At 38.2% G+C, this 26558-nt stretch overlaps 1 protein-coding gene across 6 annotated transcripts in view; it reads left to right on the forward strand.

The window, feature by feature from the left end:
* Positions 1–26558, forward strand: part of LOC140186607 (zinc finger protein 512B-like) — a 133205-nt gene that overhangs the window by 52301 nt on the left and 54346 nt on the right. For 5 of the 6 annotated variants that reach the window (XM_072240964.1, XM_072240981.1, XM_072240991.1 and 2 more), the window contains 4 exons: positions 9082–9146; positions 17679–17848; positions 19821–20035; positions 25898–25969. In XM_072240964.1, the coding sequence (XP_072097065.1) occupies positions 9082–9146; positions 17679–17848; positions 19821–20035; positions 25898–25969 (522 nt within the window). Of the gene's footprint in view, positions 1–9081; positions 9151–17678; positions 17849–19820; positions 20036–25897; positions 25970–26558 lie in introns of all 6 variants that reach the window. The other variant, XM_072241001.1, reaches the window with a different exon arrangement.

Here is a 26558-nt window from a genome sequence, read left to right on the forward strand (position 1 = left end):
AGTTGTTAATTGAAAATCTATAAGTAATATATAATAATTTTATACAGATCTGCAATTACCGTTTTCTTGGAATTTTTGTAGTTTATTTAATTGGAGCTTTTTAATCACTTCATAAATGAACTTTTAACTTTACTTTTAAACTGCAAGGTTTTGAACAAAAATTTTGTCTTTTATATTTAGTAAATCAAAGCTTTGTTCGTGCAAAGGATGTAGGATTAACTGGCATTTATTGCCTGCTAGACAATGGGGTAGTACAGCCTGATGTGACCAGAATGAACATTTAAATTTTCCTGAATGCTATTGGTATCACCTTGCTTTGGAAACTGAAGTAGAAAACCTCAGTTTATTAAAGAAGAACGATGTGTAGCAAAGGAAATATATCTCCTCCTCCTTTAACAAAGGACACTTTTATGGCATCATTTCTGGTTTATCTGCCACCCTTGTGCCTCTCGTCATTCTGGAGACATGCAGTCCTTTCATTCCTCGTCTCTTCATCTTTTCTGCTGTTTGTTCTTTGTCTCTGATCCCAGAGATGTGCATTTCTCAGCTCCTTTGTCTCTTCCTCTCTCCTCCTCCTGTGCTTGCTTTTGTCATTCTGGAGACATACAGCCCTTTCATCCCCTGTCTCTTCAGCTCTTCTGCTGTTTGTTGCTTGTCTCTGATCCTGGAGACGTGCATGCCTCTCCTCCTCTGTCTCTTCTTCTCTCATCTTTTTTTGTCCTGACTCTTTGATCCTGGAGTTGTGCAGCCCTAGTCTCATCCAATTCTTGTTCTCTCCCTCTCTTTGCCGCTTCCCGATGACATTTGGTGGCATCTCTTGACCATAATGTCCCCTTTCCCTTGCCACGCTGACCAAATTTTTTTTTCACCCTAATGGTGGATAGAAGATACGAAGCACTAACACCAAAGGATGCTGATTATTCTTGATGATGTGGTTGGCGCTCTCCTAAATGGACGTGAAATAATCACCACTGTCCTTTGACTGCAGCAAAGGGTTTTATGGGTGTCTCGAAGTACGTCATTACGAGAAGATTAATTATCTCTTATTGATGGATGGCAGTTAGATCTGTCCCAATCCTGCACATGCTGATGGTGATTAACAGAATGTGACCCCTCAAAATAGAGCTGCCCTGCCCTTTTGCTCCGGTAGGTGTCGCTACTGAGGCTGGCCGTGCACATGCGTTGGGCTGTCACGTCCCGATTTCCATAATGGCCGATCGGCTCTCGAGTGAAAGCCAGTCTGTTGATTTTTGGCGAATGAGCAATTTTATACAAATATACAACCCTGAAATTTGCCTACATTCTGTAAGTTAGCACATTTTAATTCGATTTAGCCAAAAAAAGTGCCGCTGTAATGCACTGTTTGCGCTAATTGGAGGTCACAAACAGACAGACGTTGCATGGGAGTTTTAGTAGTATATAGATCTCTCATTTCCATAATTCTTGAACTGCACAAGTTCATATGTTGATGTACACCCTCAGTACTTTTCAGTTTAGAGTTCTCAAATTTGGCTTCAGCAGTAGTGAATGAAGAGTGATAATGATCACATCATGATAGACTAAGACTTTGACAGAAACTTGGAGTTTGTTCCATTTTCATCCTTATGCTGGCATTTTGCTTCTAAGTAGTGGTGTTTTTGGGTGTAGGAGGTGCAGTCAAAGGAACTTTGGCAAGCTGTTGAAGTGTATCTTGTAGATGATATACTCTGTACCCACAATCCACTAATGATGTGGAAGGTTAATGTATAAGGTAATGAATATAGTGCCAGTGATTACACACTGCTTTTTCTGGATCTAAGAAAAAGAAAGCTGGATGTTTTAGGCAGCATCATCAAAACTGATGCAGAGTTAAGCTGAAGGTCAAAGATCCTTCATTAGAAATGAGTGAGAGAAGATGATATCTATTCTTCTCTTCCCTGATTCTGATGAAAGGTCTTTGACTTGAAACATTAATTTTGTTTTACAGGTGTTGCCTGACTTACTCAGTGTGTTTCCAGTATTTTCTGTTTATGTTTCAGGCTTTCAGCATCCACTTTTTTTGTTTGGCATTATTGCAAGTTGTCGTGCTTGTTTAGTATTTTTGATTAGTACTACATTGTATTTCTGACCCAGAGTCAGGGAGCACTGTAACACAGCACTATTATTCTGCCCAGTCCATCGACCTGCTCCCAACTTCTCTTAAATGTTGAATGCGAACCTGCATCCACCACTTCCACTAAGCGAAGAAGTTCCCCTCCAGGTTCCCCTTAATTATATCACCTCTCACCCTTTACTTCTAGTGCTAGTCTCACTCAACCTCAGTGGGAAAAAGATTTCATTTACCATATCCATGCACCTTATAATTATGTATACCTCTATTAAATCGCTATTCATTTTCCTATGCTTCAGTGAATAAAGTCCTAACCAGTTCAAAGTTTTCAATAAGTCAGGTCTTCAAGTCTCAGCAACATCCTTGTAAATTTTCTATGTACTTCTGCAATCTTAATAATATATTTCCTGTAGGTAAGTGACCAGAATTGCACATGAGACTCCAAATTTGGCCTAAAAAAGTCTTGTACAACGTCAACATAACATCCCAACTCCTATACTCAGTACTCTGATTTATGAAGAACAGGTGCCAAAAGCGTTCTTTATGACCCTATGACACCACTCTCAAGTAATTATGGATCTGTATTCCCAGATTGCTGTTTTATAGCACTCCTCAGTGTCACTGTGAGCTCACATCTGTCTGCATTAGATTCCATATGCTATTTTTCAGCCCATTTCTATAATTTAACCAAATCCCACTTAATGCAATTTTTGATTACCTTCCTTGCTATCCACTAAGCTCACAATCTTGGTGTCATCTGAATGTTGCTGATCCAATTTACCAAATTATCATTCCAATCATTAATATAGATTTTATAGACAATATATAACAGCTACATGGGTACACTGTCCTGGCTATCTATCTCCTTCTCTTGACGGTCACCCAGTTGCCTGTGACCTGCGCTTTGGGTGTAACTGTCTCCCTGAACCTGTTGCTAGTCAATCCTTCTGTCTCCTGAATGGTCAGAATGTCATTCAGCTCGAGCTACAGTACCGTAATACGGTCTATAAGAAACTGCAGCTGGATGAACTTCTTGTAGGTATCAGAAATGCTGGACCCTGTTTACCCACATCCACAAGAGGAGCTTCCCACAGTTCTCACTGATATTCCTACTACTCCAACTGTGAAGAAAGAGAAAGAGAGCGGGAAAGAAAGATAGAGAAAAAAGAAAGAGCAATAAAGAGAAAGAAAGGGAGAGAGAACAAGAGAGAAAGAAGGAGGGAAAGAAAGAAACTTACCTTAGACTCTGTCTCTTCTTAATGAAGCCTCTTGAGGCTTGTTGTACTGTTGCTACAAAAACGTCAAATTTCACAACATATGCTGCTGATATTAAACCTGATTCTGAATCTGACTGAGCCAAAGCCTCGGCTCCCCATTGTAACCCTGGCCCACCAACAATAGCCGCTCCACTTAAGCCTAACTTCTTTCTGTTGGCCTTTGTCGACTGCCTAATAATCCAAATGATCTCAAGATCCACCGAAAGTCCCAAGAAGCACTGCTTGCTTTTTAGAACTGGCCCTATTCTCCACAAATAACTGCTCATGTGATCTCAAGCTCTGCAGAAAGCATTGTGTCTTGCATTGGTAACAAGCCGAATGTCATGGGAAGATGTTCAAGTCAGATTTATTCTGTGGGAAATCCTGGCTTCTTTGACTGTAGTCTAAACTTTGTGGCTGGCCCATTTCAGTTATGATTCAATGGTGATACACATAAGAAAGGTTGTACAAGTAAATATTATATACCATGGGAAGCTAGTCAGCTCATTCATGTTGAAGATGGTCATTGACTGGCTCTTTAAGTAGCCCTGTTGTTAGTTGGTATTTGTTGGTTAAAGCCTAAGTCAATGCATTGAAGAAATCAACCGTTTGAGTATCTGAAGAGAATAAAATTCATCACTGAGCTCATGTGATCTCATCATTAAATATCTCAGCTAATGAAAGAATTGTCATCGGTGAAGCAGCAACTGCGACCAGGAAAGGACTCTGAGGAGTTTGCTGTAAGAATGAAACCCCAACTCAACCTTTTTTAAAAATTCTGTTAACATCAAGTCTACTGGGCAATTCTGAACTGACTGTTGTTAAGTGTAGATTTGATATCAAAGATAATTACTCTTCCCTCATCTTTGGAATTCAGCTCACTTCACTCCAAGCTAAGATTTGAAAGCAAGCAGATTGTCAAAACTATCATGATATTGTTAATGATGATAGTAATGGAGCAAACTATAATAGTCTTGCACTGGTGCTGCTGCTGCAAAACAACATGCCAGTTATAATAAACCTGATTCTGATTTTGAATAGTAAGTAACCAGGTTGAATTTGTCTTTTTATTTTAGAAACACAATGCAACTCAGCATTTTTTTTCCACTAGTATTCTCATGTTGGTTTAAAAGGATTTAAAAAGAAAGTATTCCAATGTTGGAAGAGGTTGACAAATGGTTTGTCTGGCTGAAGGGCAAAAGATTTCAGTGGTACATTTGAGATTCTCTTGCGTCATCATTTTTGTTGCATCCAGTTCTCTTGGAAGGTTCAGAAACAGGTTTAGTATCACTGGCATGTGTCGTGAAATGTGAATTTTGCCCCAGCAGTACATTGCAATGCATAATAATAAAAAAAACTATTAAGTACAATAAGATGAGTAGATGAGTGTGTGTGTGTGTGTATATAAAATTAAATTAATTAAATGTCTAGCTTCACAGTTATTGGCATAGAGAGAGTAGAGCAGTGGACTCAGTGTACATCCTTGAGGTGTGCCTATGTTCATTATCAGCGAGGAGAAGATGTTATTTCTGATCCGTACTGACTGCGGTCTCTTGATGAGGAAGTCAAGGGTCAGAATCAAGGACTAATTGCAGAGGGAAGTACAGAGGATCAGGTTTTGGAGCTTGTTTATTAGTGTGGAGGGTATGATGGTGTTGAACGATGTGCTGTAGTCAATAAATGGCAGCCTGACATAGGTATTGCTATTGTGTAGGTGATCCAAGGCCAAGTAGAAAGCCGACGAGATTTCATCCACTGTAGACCTATTGTGATGATAAGCAAATCGCAGTGGGTCCAGGTCTTTGCTTAGGTAGGACTTGGTTCTAGCTGTGACCACCCTCTCAATGCACTTCATCACAGTAGATGTGAGTGCATCTGGGTGATCATCATTGAGGCAGATCACCTGCTCTTCTTGGGCACTGGTATGATTGTCACACTTTTGTAGCAGGTGGGAATCTCCAACTGCAGTAGTGAGAGATTGAAGATGTCCTTGAACATTTCCACCAGTTGGTTAGCCCAGATTTTCAGTCCCCTACCAGGTACACCATTGGGGACTGATTCTTCGCAAAGATTCACCTTCTTGAAAGAGGGTCTAATGTTGGTTTCCGAGACAGAAATCACAGGGTCATCAGATGCTGTAAGGAGTCGCACTCGTGTAGTTTTATTCTCCCTTTTATAGTGTGCATAGAAGGAGTTGAGCTCCTCTGGAGCGAAGCATCATGACCATCCATGATGTCAGGTTTTGCCTTGCAGGAGGTAGTGGCCTGCAAACCCTGCCAGTGCATCCGATTCTGTCTCTAACTTAAATTGGAATTAATTTTACATTCTTAAAATAACCTCCACAGGTCATTCCTGGACTTCTTGTATAGTTCTGTATAGATCACCGGTCTTGATTGCCACAGGTTTAGCCCTCATTAGATTATGAATTCTGGTTCATCCATGGCTTTTGGGTTTTGGTACTTTATATGATATGGAAGGAAGGTTATATATTCAAAAGTAGCTTTGATGGGGTAGCCTTGGGAGGAGGGTGGGATGGCTCATGCTCTTGACCTAGCTTGTTGAGTGCAATTACCAACTATTTCAGCCAATCTTTGGACTTATTGGATGCCTTCATCATTCTCCTTCTGATAACTGTTTAATTGTTCTGTATGATTTAGGCTGGATACAACAAGACTGCAGAGCTTTGATTTCTGTAGGCTGTGGGATTGCTTTGTTCTGTTTGTTGTTTATATGGTGTGTTGCTGGATAGAATAAATGTAGACCTCTGCTGTTCCTTTTCCACCTTACATTTTGTACATTCTAAAGCTGCATTTCTTCTAGTGTAGGATCACAATAATCCCTCTACTACTTGTACCATGGGGAGCATGCAGAATGTTTTCATCATTATTTGGTATGAAGGTGCCAATGTGCAAAGAGTTGCAGATTTAGCCAGCTCCATCATAAGCATAGACCATCAAGGACATCTTCCAAAAGCGGTACCTTGAGGGGACGGCATGCCTCACTAAGGACCCTTATCAAACTGGACATGCCCTCTGTAACACACACAAAATGCTGGCAGAACTCAGCAGGCCAGGCAGCAGCTATGGAAAAGAGTACAATCGACGTTTCGGGCTGAGCCCCTTTGGCAGGACATGCCCTCTTCTCAATATCACCATCAGGGAGGAGAACAGGAACCTGAAGATACATAATCAACATTTTAGGAACAGTTTTTTCCACTTTGCCATAAGATTTCTGAATGGTCCATGAAGACTACGTCATTATTTCTCTTTTGCACAATTAATTTATTTATTATTGTAATATAGTAATTTATTATGCCTGTACTGTAATGCTGCTAGGAAACAAAAAAAATCATGACTTATATCAGTAATAATAAATCTAATTCTGATTCTGAACAGTGATTGTTCCCTTGACTCAATGGTAAAGGAAGTATGCATTAGCTCACTATAGTACAGATTGCTGTGGACTGAGAACTTGCTACTAACATTCCATAATTCTTCACTGATGGCCTGTTTTGAACTGCCAAGCCTATTCTCAATCTATCTAATTGGGCACTTATGCCATACTACACTGGAGAAGGTACACCAGTGTGAAGATGGGAACTTCCTCAACATAGATAGATGCTGGTAGTCCTTCCAATATTATCTTGAACTGATGCACCAGCAACAGTTTGATTGATGTGGATGAGAACAGGTTTGTGTTTTCCCTCATGTTGATTTCTTTGTCATCCACCACAGATGCAGTATGGTAGCTTTATTCCTGAATGCATAACCATCTAAGTCAGTGCTAATGCTATTAACTTTCTTGGATATGGACATTGAAGACTCCCATTCTTGGCCCTTGCCTGTTCCTGTGCTCAATCTCACACAATGCCTGTTTTAAATGATATGCAAAATGAACTGCACCCGAGGGTTCTGAAAGAAGTAGCAGTAGAGATTGTCGTGGGATTGGTAATGATCTTTTAGAATCATTGGACTTTGGCATGGTTTCAGAGGACTGGAAAATTGCAAATGTCACTCCACTCTTCAAGACAGGAGGGAGGCAGCAGAAAGGTAATTATAGTCCAGTTAGCGTGATCTCAGTGGTTGGGAAGATGGTGGAGACAATTGTTAATGATGAGATGATGGAGTATTTGGTGACACAGGACATGATGGGACAAAGTCAGTATAGTTTCATTAAGGGAAAATCTTGCTTGACAAACCAGTTGGAGAAAATCCAAAAATATGAGATCCAAAGGGACTTGGGAGTCCTTGTGCAGAACACCCTAAAGGTTAACTTGAAGGTTGAGTCGATGGTGAGGAAGGCAAATGCAAAATTAGCATTCACTTCGAGAGGTCGAGAATACAATAGCAGTGATGTGAGGCTGAGGCTTTATAAGGCACTTGTGAGGCCTCCGCTTGTGTATTATGAACAGTTTTGTGATTTTTATCTAAGAAAAGATGTGCTAGCATTGGAGGAGGTTCAGAGGAAGTTCACAAGGATGATACCAGGAATGAAAGAGTTATCGTATGAGGAATATTTGATGGCTCTGGGCATGTACTCACTGGAATTTAGAAGGATGAGTGGGTGGAACCTTTCAAATGCTGAAAGGCCTAGACAGAGTAGATTTGGAAAGGATGCTTCCCATGGTAGGGGAGTCTAGGACAAGAAGGCACAGCCTCAGAATAGAGGGGCATCCATTTAAAACAGAGATGCGGATAAATTTCTTTAGCTAGAGGGTAGTGAGCTTGTGGAATTTGTAACCACAGGCAGCTGTGGAGGCCAGGTCTTTGGATGTATTTAAGGCAGAGATTGATAGGTTCTTGATTGGCCATGACATCAAGGGTTACGGGGAGAAGGCTAGGGTATGGGGCTTAGGAGGGGAGAAAAAGGGTCAGCCATGATTGAATGGTGGAGCAGACTCAATGGGCCAAGTGGCCTAAATCTGCTCCTGTGTCTCATGGTCAAAATGAAGGCTTACTAATCAATCAGATTGGGGGGAGGGGGAATGTGGATGGGAACCTGTAGGATGATACTTTGATAAGATTCTGTGTTCGTGGAGTTGTGGTTAATTGAACAGGACATAGCTGTGAATATTGATGAAGGAGTCTATGACTGGCTGAGTGTATGCTTCTTTAAGTGTAACTTCCGTAGTCTTTTGCTTGGCGTATAACCTAAAGCATATTGAAATTCCACTAGTATGTATAAGTAGATGAATGGGCTGAATCAGATGGTTGCAGCCATGTATAAAACAGCAAGCTACTTTAATAAACCTTAGTTTGCAGGCTGAACATTATTTCAGATTTTAATACAGAGTCCAAGTCTTCTGAGAGTATAACAATTACTTCATAATGCTCTGCCTTTGAGTTGAAGCAGCTTTTCACTTTTGAACAAAATAAAACAAAAATGCCTTTCAAATACAGATTTTGAGTTCAGTATTACTTGTGTCTAAAACAGCAGCAAAATAATGGACTTGATTGTAACTTTAGTGGTGGATAGATAATAAATGGTGGTAGATCAATCAAAGGAAATTGGGCGCCTTTCTGGATCTCACTTTCTTCATGTATAGTGAAGCTTTTTAGCATTTTTCACTTTATTTGTGTCATGATGTAAACTTAACTTTTAAGGATAAAATACCCAAAGAGTATCAGTGTGCAGAGTCTGTTGTAATTATCCCTTGGAAAGCAAATAAATGCTTGTTGTGTATTATTCAAGGTTAATAAAATTATTATTGTCTGAACATTGTTTTCTATTACCTAGGACATGGTGACAGAGTAGAAAGCAGAAGGAAAGGAAGACTCAAGGCGGAGGATACAGAAATTCCAGTAGGTAGTTTGAATCATAAGTGTTTGTAATCCTAAATATTCACTTGGATAATGTGCAATTTTTGATTAAAATATTTAAAGTCAATATGAAATTGTAAGAAATGATTAACAGTTTGAGGATCATATCTTTCACTACCTTACTTATTTGCTAAAAAAAAATCCTATGGGTAGAATTTTCAGTGAAAAAAATACCATGAGTAGACATTTAATAAGCTTGTACTGCAGTCCCATGTGTCATATTTTAATGTGCAAAACCTGAATATAATATGAATGGGGTTGAAATATTTCAAAGGATATTTTTATTATAAATGAAATTCAATAGTGCATTGTGACACAATTTTTTAAATCTTGGGTTATTTTCCTATAAATGGTTGTTCTGTTAATACATAGTTACACTTATAAAATCTTAGATTTTCTGCTATTTGGAACATAGGGGAAAATAATGAGGGAGTTTGATTCTAATGAAAATTTTGAGAAGTAATTTCCATAGCAAACTATCGTGTATGACCATCATAAACAGACCTTTAAACTACACAGTTTAACAGGGTTGATAAATAACTCTTCCGAAGAAATTCCTACAGATCTAGTACATGGTCTTGACCAGGGAATTTGAATTTGGAAAATGATCTCATTTAGTTAATTCCTTCATTATTAAAATCCCTTATCCAGTGCCAAAATCATTTGTTAAAATTATTTGTTGTTGAAGCACATGTCCCTGATCTGTGTTAAAATAAAGATAATTTAAGAAATAGAAATAACAGTTCAAAAAGATCTTGTTCGGTTGGAATGTTAAATGGCTAGAACAGGTGCATAAAATGGCTGAATATGAGATTAACAACATGACCATAATATCATGGAAACTATGATATCCAGTTCAATGGAGGAAACACTGTGATTTATGTTATTTTTCAGATAATTAGGAGTCCTCAGAATTTTGTATTAAACAAAGAACAGAATTTTGTGGCTATGAGAATAAAGATTGGTAGAACAAAAGCTGTAAACATCAGTATTATTAAGGCAAAAGAGATAAAATATGAATGAGCTGTCTTGTATGGGATTTTGTCACTTGAAAACATTGGCAGTTAATTGGAATGGTGGATAATGGCAATATAGATGCTAGAGATTGCTTTCAGTTCCAATTAATGGGTTTTGACTCCAATTAAGGAAAGTGCTTTCTAAATACATTGTGCTGCTGTATGTGTTTCTCATTTTCAAATGATTCAAACTCATACTGTACTTCTAAACTCTGAGGCTGTGATTTTGATATTCAAGTATTGCAAGTGTTCATAGACAAAATGACATATAATAGATACTCTCTAAATAATGTATAGTTTTAAACAAAACCTTGTGAATTCTTAGGAAGCTGAAGTTAAAAAGAAATTGCAAAAGCTTGAATTTATAAGCCTATAAGTCATGCTGTCCAGGTGCTGTTAAATATTCTGCAGAACTTAATCTGTACAAATTTATTGGTCGTCTTCATTTGTTTAAGCAGTGGTGTAGTTGAGATGCAAATCAGGTACATATTAGGAAATGCTTCACAATTCATGACTGATAATTATAAAGAAAAAAATCTGCAGACGCTGAAAGTCCAAGCAAACACACAAAAAATACATAAGTGCACTTTAACAATAAAAAATAATATTCAACAGTCACCTAGTTACGTTCAGAAGCTGCTGAGAACGTATTCCTCTCCATTTGTGGGGAGTTTACAATTGGGGGTACCAAATGCAATGCCACTCTCATGTGAATTGTGTTATACAGCCTCAGATATTGTCAGTGATGAAGAAGTTGTTGGTACTGTTCCAAGAAGGATGTTAAATCAATGTCACAACTGAACAAAGACTGAGCTGTTGCTTAAACCTTGTCGGCGGAATCAGAATCAGGTTGAATATCACAGGCATATGTGGTGTAATTAGTAAACCTTGTGGCAGCAGTACAATGTAATACTTGATAATATAGGGGAAAAACTGCGAATTACATTAAGTATATATGTGTATATTAAATAGTTAAATAGTTGTGCAAAAAATAAATTTAAAAAAGTAGTGAGGTAGTGATCATGGGTTCAATGTCCATTCAGAAATTGGATGGCAGAGGGGAAAAAGCTGTCCCTGGATCACTGTGTGTATCCCTTCAGGCTTCTGTACCACCCATTAAAGTGGTGGGGGTCCTTAATGATGGATTAATACTGGTTACTTCTTCCTTGCAGGTTGTTCCTAACACACTTTGAAAGGAAATTAGGATTACAAGAAGCGGGATTGTTAATGTTTAAGGATTGATTAATCATAGAAATGTTCTGTCTGAGAGGGTAGCGAAGGATTAGTCATTGAGTTAATTATGAACAGGTTTTGAATATTACTTGGATTTCCCCAAGAGGGAAGTGGAAAAATTATAAAAATTGGCACTGAGATAGGAGATAAACAACGATCTTGATGAATGGCAGAGCAGGCTTGTAGGATCAGATGGCTTTTTCCTGCTTATGTTCTTAAATTGTACTGGATTTTCTGTCCTGATAGAGCAATTGGAGCTGGATTCCTTGTAATTCCAATAGCAATGCTTCTCAGTGGGCACCAGGGCTGTGGCAATGGTAGAAAAGATTTGCTGGATACTCAGGCCAACAGTATACGATAGACACATGATCTTGCTGTTTAGAATCCAACTAAGGAAGTGCCATAAGGCTGTCCAATCACCAGCTTTAGAGAAGCATTGAACACTGTGTCGTTCAGATGGAAGCAAGCTATTAGGAGAGAAGGATGCACAAAATGCCAAGCAGCATTTGCAAAAATAGATCCCAAGATACACATTAAAAAGGCAGCAGAAAGGCAAGAAGGTTCATATGGGGAATTAATGGCAGGAGAAAGTATGTTGAACGCCACTTATTCTGATGATGTTCATTGTATGAAGGGAGAATTTATACACTGGCATTCATTGTTATTCATGAATATTAGAGACATCTTGTGCTTAATTATTTGATTTGACAATTATTGCTCTTGAGGACACGAGAAAATGTATGTTTAATTTGTTGTTATGTGCTACAATGGATAATCAATTGAATGATTGTAGGTGAGCACAAGATAACTAAAGGAATTACAATTTAGCTTGCGTCAAACAGTGTAAAATACCTTCTGTAAATCAGTTATAATCTGATGCCAATAGAAAGTGCTAAAGACACACAGCAGATCAGAGAGCATGTGCGTCAAGAGGAGCAGAGTTAATGTTTCAGGTCCTAAGACGCTTTGTGGCCAGATCTAGTGAAGGGGATGTCATACCAAAAATGTTATTTCTTGCAGCTTTTTAAAAAATTATTCTCCTCTATGCTCTGATATCCCATTCAGCAATTAGGGTCCACTAGGAAACTATGATTATGAGGGTTTGGCCCATATGCTCAATCTGCAGACTATCAAGGTCAAAGGAATGTCCACATTCCAGCCTTTCTGAGAATCAGTAGTATTACCCATTATCTTAGCAGAATATCTCAGCTTGAACATATTGTAACATGTAACCATTTAAGGGAGAGAGTATACTGTACCTCAAATACCTTGATGTTCTTCCAGCTATAACTTTGAAAGATGCATGTGCCACATGAGTTATGTCAGTCCACGTCCTCATGGTAATAATTTCATAGACCGTATCCAGATTACAGAAGATGATTTCTGTTTTGAGGCAGATAAGGGTGGATAAATCCCCAGAGCCTGATGAGATGTCCCATCAGACTTTCTGGGATGCTGTTGCAGAAATTGCAGGGGCCCTGGCAAAGCTACTCAAAACATACTTAACATTAGGCGAGGTACCAGATGACTGGAGGAAATCTTATATTGTTCTGTTGTTCAAGAAAGGCTCTAAGAATAAGTCAAGAAATTATAGGCCGGTGAGCCGACATTGGTAGTGGATAAGTGATTGGAAGGTATTCTAAGGGTCAAAATATAAAAGTATTCGGACAGATAGGGCCTGATTATGGATAGTCAATATGGCTTTGTACCTGGTAGGTTGTGTCTAACCAATCTTATAAATTTTTGGAGAAGGTTATCAAGAAACTTAATGAAGGAAAGGCAGTGGATGTTTTCTACATGAACTTTAGCAAGGCCTTTGACATTGTACCACGTGAGAGGCTAGTCCAGAATGTTCGATCACTTGGCATTCAGGATAAAGTAGTAAATTAGATTCAACATTGGCTTAGCAAAATTTTGTCCAGTTCAGATTGCTGTAATCTCTGGATATCAGGTAGTTAGATATTCGATGTTCACTCAACTTGCTTAAGAGAATGACAGGTATAATTAGACGGAACCAAAATCCATAATACTCTCTGTACAGCGTTTTGGAATTTTGCAATGGTATTATCCAAAGACATTGCTAGAATCAGTAGCTCTTGTCCCAGACAACTGACCGGATAATTGGCTTGAATTTTGAACACCGTACATTTTTTTTCATTATTTTGACATTTCAATATTTATCACAGCTCTTTTAATAACACACATTCAAATGCATTCTACAAGCGACATAAATTGGAAATTGAGAGTAAAACCTACCTTGTTTACCTAGTTTTATTAGATTCAGCAAGGATGCATACTTGGTAACGTACATTATATTCTATCAATTACTCCCCTGTGTCCGAAGAATATGGCTGCTCCATTAAATAGTTTTCCGTTGGTGAGACGTGTTCAATGGCAGGGAAATAACCTGTACTACTCTCCAAAATCCATGCATCCATCACCTGCTTTACACGGCAATGAGCTGCTGATTGACTGGTGTGATACAGAGCTCTGATGTTGTCTGAAGCTAACTGTGGAAAAGAAATTGAGTGCCACTATCATGTTGAATTGTTGTAATTCAAAATAGCATAGCTTGAAAGTAACTTTATTTCATGAAATAAACTCACATTGCTTTTTCAGATTTCATGTTGGTGTAATCATGTTGGTTTGGAGGAATTTAAAAGTGTGAAGATGGCATACAATTAGTTTTAGGTCATGTTTAATTAGCAATCTTGTCGTGAGAGGCCCCTTGGGTAAGAGTGACTATAATATGGTGGAATTCTTCATTAAGATGGAGAGTGACATAGTTAATTCAGAAACAAAGGTTCTGAACTTAAAGAGGGGTAACTTTGAAGGTATGAGACGTGAATTAGCTAAGATAGACTGGCAAATGACACTTAAAGGATTGACGGTGGATATGCAATGGCAAGCATTTAAAGATTGCATGGATGAACTACAACAATTGTTCATCCCAGTTTGGCAAAAGAATAAATCAAGGAAGGTAGTGCACCCGTGGCTGATAAGAGAAATTAGGGATAGTATCAATTCCAAAGAAGAAGCATACAAATTAGCCAGAAAAAGTGGCTCACCTGAGCACTGGGAGAAATTAAGAGTTCAGCAGAGGAGGACAAAGGGCTTAATTAGGAAGGGAAAAAAGATTATGAGAGAAAACTGGCAGGGAACATAAAAACTGACTGTAAAAGCTTTTATAGATATGTAAAAAGGAAAAGACTGGTAAAGACAAATGTAAGTCCCCTACAGACAGAAACAGGTGAATTGCTTATGGGGAGCAAGGACATGGCAGGCCAATTGAATAATTACTTTGGTTCTGTCTTCACTAAGGAGGACATAAATAATTTTCCAGAAATAGTAGGGGACAGAGGGTCCAGTGAGATGGAGGAACTGAGCGAAATACATGTTAGTAGGGAAGTGGTGTTAGGTAAATTGAAGGGATTAAAGGCAGATAAATCCCCAGGGCCAGATGGTCTGCATCCCAGAGTGCTTAAGGAAGTAGCCCAAGAAATAGTGGATGCATTAGTGATAATTTTTCAAAACTTGTTAGATTCTGGACTAGTTCCTGAGGATTGGAGGGTGGCTAATGTAACCCCGCTTTTTAAAAAAGGAGGGAGAGAGAAACCGGGGAATTATAGACCGGTTAGCCTAACGTCGGTGGTGGGGAAACTGCTGGAGTCAGTTATCAAAGATGTGATAACAGCACATTTGGAAAGCGGTGAAATCATCGGACAAAGTCAGCATGGATTTGTGAAAGGAAAATCATGTCTAACGAATCTCATAGAATTTTTTGAGGATGTAACTAGTAGAGTGGATAGGGGAGAACCAGTGGATGTGGTATATTTGGATTTTCAAAAGGCTTTTGACAAGGTCCCACACAGGAGATTAGTGTGCAAACTTAAAGCACACGGTATTGGGGGTAAGGTATTGATGTGGATAGAGAATTGGTTAGCAGACAGGAAGCAAAGAGTGGGAACAAACTGGACCTTTTCAGAATGGCAGGCAGTGACTAGTGAGGTACCGCAAGGCTCAGTGCTGGGACCCCAGTTGTTTACAATATATATTAATGACTTAGATGAGGGAATTAAATGCAGCATCTCCAAGTTTGTGGATGACACGAAGCTGGGTGGCAGTGTTAGCTGTGAGGAGGATGCTAAGAGGATGCAGGGTGACTTGGATAGGTTGGGTGAGTGGGCAAATTCATGGCAGATGCAATTTAATGTGGATAAATGTGAAGTTATCCACTTTGGTGGCAAAAATAGGAAAACAGATTATTATCTGAACGCTGGCCGATTAGGAAAAGGGGAGGTGCAACGAGACCTGGGTGTCATTATACACCAGTCATTGATAGTGGGCATGCAGGTACAGCAGGCGGTGAAAAAGGCGAATGGTATGCTGGTATTTATAGCGAGAGGATTCGAGTACAGGAGCAGGGAGGTACTACTGCAGTTGTACAAGGCCTTAGTGAGACCACACACCTGGAGTATTGTGTGCAGTTTTGGTCCCCTAATCTGAGGAAAGACATCCTTGCCATAGAGGGAGTACAAAGAAGGTTCACCAGATTGATTCCTGGGATGGCAGGACTTTCATATGAAGAAAGACTGGATGAACTGGGCTTGTACTCGTTGGAATTTAGAAGATTGAGGGGGGATCTGATTGAAACGTATAAAATCCTAAAGGGATTGGACAGGCTAGATGCAGGAAGATTGTTCCCGATGTTGGGGAAGTCCAGAATGAGGGGTCACAGTTTGAGGATAAGGGGGAGGCCTTTTAGGACTGAGATTAGGAAAAACTTCTTCACACAGAGAGTGGTGAATTTGTGGAATTCTCTGCCACAGGAAACAGTTGAGGCCAGTTCATTGGCTATATTTAAGAGGGAGTTAGATATGGCCCTTGTGGCTACGGAGATCAGGGGGTATGGAGGGAAGGCTGGTGCAGGGTTCTGAGTTGTATGATCAGCCATGATCATAATAAATGGCGGTGCAGGCTCGAAGGGCTGAATGGCCTACTCCTGAACCTATTTTCTATGTTTCTATGTTTAAGTCCATACTGTCTATTGTTTCTATCTATAATGTTTTATTTGAGAATTGTCCCCATTCACACTATTAAAAAGGAATCATGGTGAATATTATGATCCATTTCAAGATATGCTGGAGATCCATGAGCCAGTCCTCATTAGGGAATTGGAGGAGAAGAGAGTCAGTTGTGTTAAATTCTTTTTATCAGAGGATTTGGCCTGGGACCAGCACATTAAGTGCCATCACAGAGAAAGCCAAACAGTGCCTCTACTTTCTTAGAAGTGTGTGTGTAGATTCAGCATGTTTCCAAAAGCCTTAACAAACTTCTGTACATGTATAGTGGAGAATATCCTAACTGGTTGCATCACGGCCTGGTATAGGAACAACAATGGCCAGGAATGGAAATGTCTACAGAAAATAGTGGATGCAGTTCAGTCCATCACAGGCAAAGCCCTCCTCACCATTGAGCATATTTACTTAAAATGTTACAACAGGAAAGCAGCATCTATCATTAAGGACCCCCACTCTCCAGGCTGTGCCCTGTTCTCGCTACTACTATCGGACAAGTGGTACAGGAGCTTCTGGTCCTACAACACCAGGTTCAGGAACAGTTACTACCATATGACCATCAGACTCCTGTACCTGCACAGATAACTTCACTCACCACAACTCTGAACTGATTCTACAACCTACAGAGTCACTTTCAAGGACTCTTTACATGTTCTCGCTATAATTTTTTTATTAGCACAAATTCTCTTTTTAGTGCTCTGTTTTTTAGACTTTGATTATGTATATGTTTGTAAATTCTATTGGTATTTCTTAATTTTCCTGTAAATGCCTGCAAGAAAAGGAATCTTAGGATAGTATCTGGTAATGTATATATACTTTGATAATAAATTTTACTTTGACTTTTGACTATGAAGTTACAGAAAACATGACTCACAGAAATCTGAATTTATTGCAAATTCTCTCAAAATTTTTAAAGATTTTTTCAAAATAGAAGTAAATTGTTCAGTGATATTCATTAGCAGATGGATGTAGTAAAATGTTTCATTAATTAAATTATATGAAGTGTTAGAGTACATATAAAAATATATTCTATGAAATACAATGTATGCAGAGCAAAATGATGTAGCTAGCGAAAGACTTACAGAAAACTTAGTGTATGGACAACTCTGAGGGATAAAACCATTACATAAGCCATGAATTGTCTGTAATGTAGAAATGCTTTCTGTAACCAGACTATTTTATTGTAGGTCATTGATTCAAAGAAGTATAGTCACCATTGTCTTCAATGTGAAGCTTCATTTGTATCAAAGTCCCAATTGGAAAAGCATAGGCAATGGAAACATGAAGTAAGAACACAGGAGACAGAAATGGACAGGAAAGTTGCAAAAACAGTTGGTCGAGGTAGAGGTAAAAAAAGGTATGTTGTTTTTTGCATCAAGTAAATACATACACATCATTTATATTGCACAAGTTTTAATTTTTTTTCATTTTTTTGTTGAGAGTTAATTATTTACCTTTTTTACAATTTCTATCCATAATTATGGACTACTTTATAGATTTGAAAATGGAGACCTGCCTACAGAAACATTTAAGTATGTACATAAATACAGTCTTTGTTCTGAACTCTAATTTCTCATAAATTTTTAAATGAAATTGTTGGCACTTAATGCACTTAACAGAAGTGTACTTGTTATTTGGCTTTTAGGGGATATATAATATATTAAAATCATTAGATACGAGATTACATGTCAAATATTTGTTACAGAACTCTTTAAAAAAACTGGAAATAGTGAACTGCAATTTCATTGATAGAGTTATCCAGTGTAAAATAGAATATATTAGTAGCTGTAAGAGATCGATTTTGGTGGAATTTTTATTAACGTTTACAGAAAGTAAAAATGAATCAATAAGGTTCTTGTCCCTTCAGCATGTTAGATATCTTTCCCTGCTTCCCAGCACTTCTCCCAAACTATCCACTAACTTACAGGACCTCCAATTTAGCTTCCTGCTACTGATCAGCCTTTCAGCCTCTTTAGTGCTTTCCTCCTCCCTCCACTCTTCTGGTTGCAGTATTTCATCCTCTTAATTGTTATGAATCATGACCAACTCTTAGCCACTCCCCTACCCCTCCTCACCACCATCTTCTTCAATTTCGGCCCTGCTTTCCTCATATGTTTCCCTTCCTCATCTTACCCCTCATTTACTATCACTTTCTCTGCTTCTTCCCCATTTTAAAGGTATCAAACAATATTTAAATTCTGTCCATCCTCTCTATGCCTCCCTTTCTCTCCATTCCCCCTCCATTCACTCTCAATCTGCCCTCTCTCTTTCTCTCTCACTCCCTCCCTCACAGCAACAAACACACATCTCTTTGTTATCATTATTTCTTTTACAATTCACGTGTCCTTCTTTTCTCCAATTATTTACTGCTGCCTTTCCTACTTTCTGGATTCTCAAATTCTCCTGTCTCTTGAGTAACACTTTATTTCATCTTAATGTCACTCTGTCAATTAATACCTTATTTTTTGTAAAGTAAATGGCATCTTATGAATACCCAAATTGACAGTTAGCTTATTTGCTTACAAATACAGTAGATTCTGGTTAATTAGACTTTCAGCTAACCGAAGTAGCTGCTTATTTCGAACGGCTCTTAAAGAACAAAACCAAATCATGAGAAGAGCCAGAATTCCCTTTGTTTTATTTGTAACACTGTGCCATTCAATTAGGGGACTTGCCAAACAGTTTTTAACTAACTTCAGGTATGCGCATTTGTGTGGCTATCAGGCACCACACCGTGCTTGGAGTGAGTAGTTTTAAAATTCTGTCACTTGCATGTGTTTGTGTTCAAAAAGCGGTGATTTTTGTCACTGATAGTTAGCGAGTATTAAGTAGTAAGACAGTTCCGATCTGTTTTGCTCACTGCGGTATCAAGCATTCAGGCTTAGAGATGCCAGAACAGCTGGGAGTGAAAATGAAAAGATTTCTCTAGTTCAACAAGTTAGGGACTATGAAGAATTTGAAGAATGGAGGATGCGATTGTTGAAAGTATTGTTTGAAGGCAGTAGATTATCTGTACTTGGTGTTTGTGCTGATTTTGTTTATTTATGGTCAATCAAAAGAACACAGCCCCATGCCTCCATTGATAACTATTAAGAACTAAAACACCGTCTTGGTCGTGTTCTAATTTGTTCTGTATGTCATTTGAATGCATAATTTGTTACTCAGTTAAATGACAGTATGTCCTTTTCATACTTCTTTAACTATTTCCATGGAACTTCGGTTAATTGGGGCAGCTGCTTAAAAGGGCCAAAATGTACTGGTCCTGATATGTCCCAATTAACCGGAATCCACTGTAATATAAAAGATAAAGATTTTTTCCTACTTTTCAGGGTTACTGAAAATGCAGAAACTTCAGCAAAAAAGTGTAAGCAACAGAAGAGAGAATTAAGTTGGCACTCAGAGAATGGTGAATGTGCAACACAGAACAAAGACAACAATTTAACAAACACTGTAAAAGCTCAAGAAACTCTGACATCCAATGAACTGAACAAAAACAAGAAACAGATATCAATTCCTGAAGAAGACCCTGAGCGATCCAAACATCGTAAGTCTATAACAATTCAAGACAGTAGTTTTACATAAAGCTTTCATTATGCAAAATAGAAATGATGGTTTATTTAATACTCACTAAAATAATTGATAAAACATGAAGTAATGTGCTCTATTTCTCAAATATTTCAAAGATAATTTATGATTGCCTTGTTCTGGAGCTTGAAGAGCATAGTATATACATTTCCAAATTGAGTGCAGCACTTAAAGTGTGGTAGAGAAGGCAGCCAAGAACAGCAGTAGCTGAGCTGCAACAAAGCTAATTTTGGTGAGGTTTGAGTGTATTTTAATTGAAGTTTAGTAAAGTTTGAAAGCCATTCCTTCATATTCGCTCTGCAATTATTTTCTGAATGTAGCACTAAATGTTCCAGGTGTCACAATAACTGGTACACAACTTATAAGTTCCAGGAATTTTAAGAAACATGGGAGTGGATTAATTCATCTGAAAGAGCTATTATTCTACTTTGGATGTTGAAATCATCATATTAGTATTATTTTACAGTTTATTTCTCAATTTCTCATATAAAATTCTGAAGTAATTTTTGCTGGGATAGGGTGATGCAACAGTGCCCCCTAGCAGTTAAGTTTTAGGTTTTTCAATGAAGTATTCTGTTGACCTTAAATGAGCCCTTAGGACTTTCATGAATACAAATACTTCTTGTTGACAAGGTACAGGTTGTGTTATGTTAAAATTAAATTTCTTATTTTGGGAGATTAACTACGATTTTTTAAAATCTGTAACAGATCTGCACCAAATTATAGAAAAAACTCTGTAAATCTTACAAATAAACCTGCAAATGTTTACAACCACTTCAATATCTCTAATAATTTCTTGAATGATTAGATTGCTGCAATTTTACTTGCAGGTATTCTATCATTCTATCGAAGAATAGCTTTGAGAAAGTGATGCATTAGGATATTTGCAATTTTTATAATTGACCTTATTTTTGAAAGTGTAAAAGTTTTTTAGTAATTATGTTTACTGTTATTATATTTCTGATAGCTTAATACTTTTCACTTGTGTTTCATTTATTTTAATAGCTTTTGAATGTCAGACACTATATCTTTGCAGTAAAGTGGTTTGCAATTAAGTTCCAGAATAATGGACAAATGTGCCTTTATTTTGCACCTTTAGTGATCTCCAGTTGCCCCATGATGCCTCATGCTAAATGGGCTGTAACTTGAAGTTCAAATCATTCTTGTGATCTAGACAAGTGTACTGGAAAATTAAGCTTTTACAAATACAATGGGATGATTCCTTGCTCACTTTTGAATACTGGCACAAGATTGTTCATTTTGACATAAGTTATGCTTAGCACCTTCATTTGGTATTGCATTTAAAAGTATAATGCAATAATTTATTCATCTTATTGTGAATTGTCTGTGATTAAATTACTATGGATTGAACCCACAATGGAAGAGCATACAAATTCCATAAGATCTTTAGACTTAGGGCATTTGCCCCACTGAATCTGCTCCGCCATTCCATCATGGCTGATTTAATATCCCACTCAATGCCCATTCTTCTGCTTCTTTGGGATATATTTATCTTGTGCCTTCTGAGTTGGTCTCAGAAACTCCAGCCATTGCTGTTTGACTGTCTTTCCTGCTAGTGAACCCCTTCCAACCAACTTTGGCCAGCTTCTGTCTCATGTCTCTTTAATTCCCTTTACTGCATTGTTAATACTGATACATCTGATTTTAGCTTATCTCTCTCTCTAAATACAGGGAATTCTATCATATTATGATCACTGCCTCCCAACGGTCCATTTACCTTCAGCTCCTTAATCAAATCTAGTTCATTACACAACACTCAATTTTTCTTTAATGGGTTTAACCACAGGCTGGCCGAGCTATATTGTAGGTTTTCTACAAATGTCTCCTCTTGGGATTCAGCACTAATCTGATTTTTCCAGTCTACCTGCATATTGAAATCCTGCATGACTATCATAACATTGCCTTTTTTACATGCCTTTTCTATTTCCTGTTGTAATTTGCACCCCACATCCTAGCTATTGTTCATAGGCCTATATGTAACTCCCATCAAGGTCTGTTTACCCTTGCAGTTTCTTAGCCCTATCCACAAGGATTCTATATCTTCCAGTCCTACATCACCTCTTTCGAAGGAGTTGATTTCATTTTTTACCAACAGAATCACCTCACCCCCTCTGTCTACCTGCCTGTCCTTTCGATACAATGCGTATCCTTGGATGTTATGCTCCCAACTACGATCTTCTTTCATCCGAGACTCAGTAATGCCCACAATGTTATAGCTGCCAATTCCCAACTACGCTACAAGATCATCTGCCTTAATGCATGCAATCAAATATAACATCTTCAATCTTGTATTCATCACCTTTTTCAAATTTGCCCCGATGTTACCTGAAGTTAAGTTATTATCCCTTTCTAAACTGTTTGTCTATTTATTTATTCTGGAGATTCCCTTTCCTTTTACTTTATTCAATTAAGTTAGCACTGAAACTTTCAGTTCAATCTAGAGGAGAATTCTGAGTAAGGAAATATGAAATCCCAAGGAGAATAACCTATGCAGATACTGCTTGATATTCAATATAATATGCTGTTAACTGTATAATGGTGCAACATCAACCTTGTTTGAGTAACACATAAGATTCTAAATATTTAGTTTTTGCATTCTGCTCTGTAGTGATTAAGTGTGTATAGTCACGTGCACACATATAATCATTCTCAAGTAACTATCAAAATCTTTGTTGCATTTGTAGATTTATAGGGATGAAGCCCGATTTGTCTGTGCTGACCATGAAGCCCGTCCAGGCTCATCCTATTTCCCTGCCTTATCCCTCTGAACTCTTCCTGACTACATATCCATTTAAAAGTGCTTTCATATGTTGTAATTGTACCTGTATCTACCATTTTTGAAAGCTCATTCCATATATTTATATATTAAATTTATAATACTTAGTGAGATACAGTGCAGAATGGACCCTTTGGGCCTTTAAGCCGCGCTGCCCAGCAACCCCCATTTTAACCCAAGCCTAATGACGGGACAATTTACAATGACTAATTAACCTGCCAGCCGGTGCATCTTTGGACAGTGGGAAGAAACCGGAGCACCTGGAGAAAACACTCGCACTCGACGGGGTGAACATACAGTCCACTTACAGATGATGTCAGAAATTACCTCTGACACCCCGAGCTGCAATAACAGTATGCTACCTGGCTGCCCAATCCATAATGCTCTGTGGGAAAAGCTTGTCCCTCTGATCCCATTTAAATCTTTCCCCTCTTACCTTAAACCTACTGCATGCCTTCTTGTTGTAGACTCCCCAACCGTGAGACAAGAATGTGACTGTCTACCTTATCTATGCACTACATAATTTCGTAAATTTCTACAATGTCACCCTTCAGCTTCCTTCACTTTAGGGAAAACAGTCCAGCCTACCTAATTTCTCCTTATAACTCAAGTCCCCCAGTCCAGGCAACATTCCTGTGAATTTTTTGTGCATCTTTTCTATCTTATTCGTGTCCTTCCTATAGTGTGGCAACCAGAATGGTTCAGCTGCAGCCTAACCAGTGATTTGTACAGTGTAACTGTAATAAACATCACCATTCTACTACTCAGTGCCTCAGCTGCTAAAGGCTAGCATTTTGTTTGCTTTTGTACTACTCTGTCTACCTATGTCATCACTTTCAGGGAACTACTTCAACGACTCACTGTTCAATAACACTCCTCAAAGACCTGCCATTCACTGTGTATGTCCTGGCCTGATTGAACCTCTCAAAGTACAGGGCTTTGCATTTGTCGGAGTTAAATGTCACTGCTCTTCAGTGTCCACTGTACCATCAATCTTGGTGACATCTGCAAATTTACTTATCATTTACATTCTCTTCCAAAATATTAAATCAACATAATGAAAAGTGAAGCACCCAGCCCCATGTCCTGCAGTACCACACTGGTTACAGGTCCTTATTATGAAAAGTCACACTCTTTCATACCACCAATCCAATTTTGTGTCCAACTTGCAGCATCATGTGGGACATTGTTAAAGGCCTTGCTAAAGATCACTTGGGTAACTTCTACTGCCAAGCCCTCTTGGACACCTCCTCCAGAAACTCAGTCAAATTTATGAGACATCTCTGAGAACAGTACCATACAGGCTATCTTTAAACAGTTCTTGCCTTTCTAGCTATAAGTAATTCCTGTATCACCTGTGACATCTGTCCATCAGCATCTGTTCATATTTACTTTAGAACAAGAGCAGGAGTAGGCCACAAGGCCCTTCAAGCCTGTCCTGTAATTCATTGTAAGATGTAAAAATTCTCAAAAATGTGTCTGCTCCCTCTTTAACTACCAATGATCAAGCCTCATCTAAGGATAGAGTATTCCAAAGAGTCACTACCCTTGTACTAAGCCATTCCTACGTGTTTTAGTTTGTGAGTCACTACCTCCAAACCTGCTCTGTTCTTTCCTTTGCCAATTACTGACACGCTCATGTCACATCATTCCTGACAAATCACTTGGGTACTTTAATGATATTTAGCAACTTTAAATGGGACTGTTAAATCTATTAGTAGCAATAATGCTATTTTGCTCAGAAGATCAATACTGGTTTACTGAAAACTCAACTGCTTAGACTAAAAGTATAGTCGAAGTAGAGGAGATCTTTTCAGAACATGCCACACAACTCCCGCCAAACAAATTAGAACCGTCAATTATTTTAGCATCTGCCAGACTAAATCAGTTAGAAATTGATCTGTCACTATTAGATCATCCCTTTAAGTAGTACTAGTGGGTGATACTTCCTGCTGCTGACCATGATGAGATCACTTGGGCTAGATTAAACTGTATTAGCTAAGCTGCCGTGTTTGAAAATCAACGCAGCAACATCTCATTACTGAAACACATTAGTCGGCATTCCAAAGTATCCACTTTGCAAATAAACTTCCCCTGTTTTAAAAATAATTAGGCACCTGTGGAAGCTATTTTGCGTGCAATTGAATTATCATTACTAATCGATGTGGGACTTATTGTAATAAACCACATAATAAAAATACTGCAGAAACTGTCAGAAAGCTGAACATTACTTTTCTGGCCTAAATTCTGCTCAGTCCAATTGATTGTACTTCATCTTTTTCCTTTCCGAATTTTTCAGCACAGCTAACCTCAGTTCTGTTTGCCTTTTTTGTTCATCAAGTCAGAGCTTAAACTCAGAACTTCTACCAGCATTCTCCACTGCCTATCAAACTGCTGTTGTTTTCCCTGGAACGTGAATATCCCTCTCTCCTCAACTTTGTAGGATCATCCTGACATTATGAAACTTGATGTTTCAGGCAAAACAATCAATACAGGTATTCTAAATTTTGAGAAGTATGATAAGGATGAACGTATACAGGCTTTTTCCCCTCAGGCTGGGTGAGACGAGAACTAGGTTGAGGGTGAAGGTTAAATATTCAAGGTGAATCTGAAGGGAAACTTCTTTTCTCAGAGGGTGGTGCTAATGTGAAACAAGCTGCCAGCAAAAGTGCTAGATGTGGGTTCAATTCTAACTTTTAAGACATGTTTGGAGAGGCACATGGATGAGAGGGATTTGGGGCCATATGGTCCAGGTACAGGTAGAGGGAGCTAGGCAGAAGATTGGGTTAGCATGGCCAGTGTGGGCTGAAGGCCCTATTTCTGTGCTGTAGTATTCTATGTCTCTATAACTTTGGTTATCAAAATATCGGTAATGGAAAGTTAGAAATTCTATTCCATAAATTATTCCAAAGCTGAAAGCTCACAAAACCATTACATGGTAAAGTCAACCAAGAATGTTCTCACGTGTTACGTTTTTGTCCGATAATACTTTGCTGATACATTACAATCATTTGTTTGTACTAGGAAGGAAACAGAAAACACCCAAGAAGTTTACAGGGGAGCAGCCATCTATATCTGGAACTTTTGGATTGAAAGGTAAACCAACAAATCAACAGTAATTTCAAAAGTTGTAAATGATTTGGATGACTCATGTTAATCTTTGGGAATTTTGAAGGATAAGTAAGGTGTGTTGGAGAATTTTCATCATCCATGAGAACAAAATTTAATCAAGTTTTGATTTAAAAGGAGCTGAAAATAATTCGCTATTTCCTATTTGATATTTTGGAGCTTTTTGAGTTAATTTTCTTTTTTTATTTTGAAAACTGATTTTTAAACACTTTCTAGTCAGTATCCCTTTGTGATTCATTGATTTCTTTGTTGTTCTGTGACTTGGCAGGTCCACTGAATTATGGCAGGAAGAGTTTAGCACAGTTAAATAATCATCCTTGATTAGAAATTTGGAAGCGCTATGAAATAAATTATCTAAGTTTCATTTCAGTACTTGGTTTCCCTAAAATATCTTCTAAGTAGATTAATAAAATATCTATATTTTTGTGTAGAAAAGGCAGAGGAAAAAGAACAACTCTGAAAAATATCAGAGGGACTAATTAACTGTAGTGTTAAATGAAGGAATTGATTTTCTGAAAAAGTTTCATTATATTGTCTGGATTTATTACTTCATTAA

The sequence above is a fragment of the Mobula birostris genome, chromosome 2, assembly GCF_030028105.1.
Source record: "Mobula birostris isolate sMobBir1 chromosome 2, sMobBir1.hap1, whole genome shotgun sequence".
NCBI classification, from domain to species: domain Eukaryota; kingdom Metazoa; phylum Chordata; class Chondrichthyes; order Myliobatiformes; family Myliobatidae; genus Mobula; species Mobula birostris.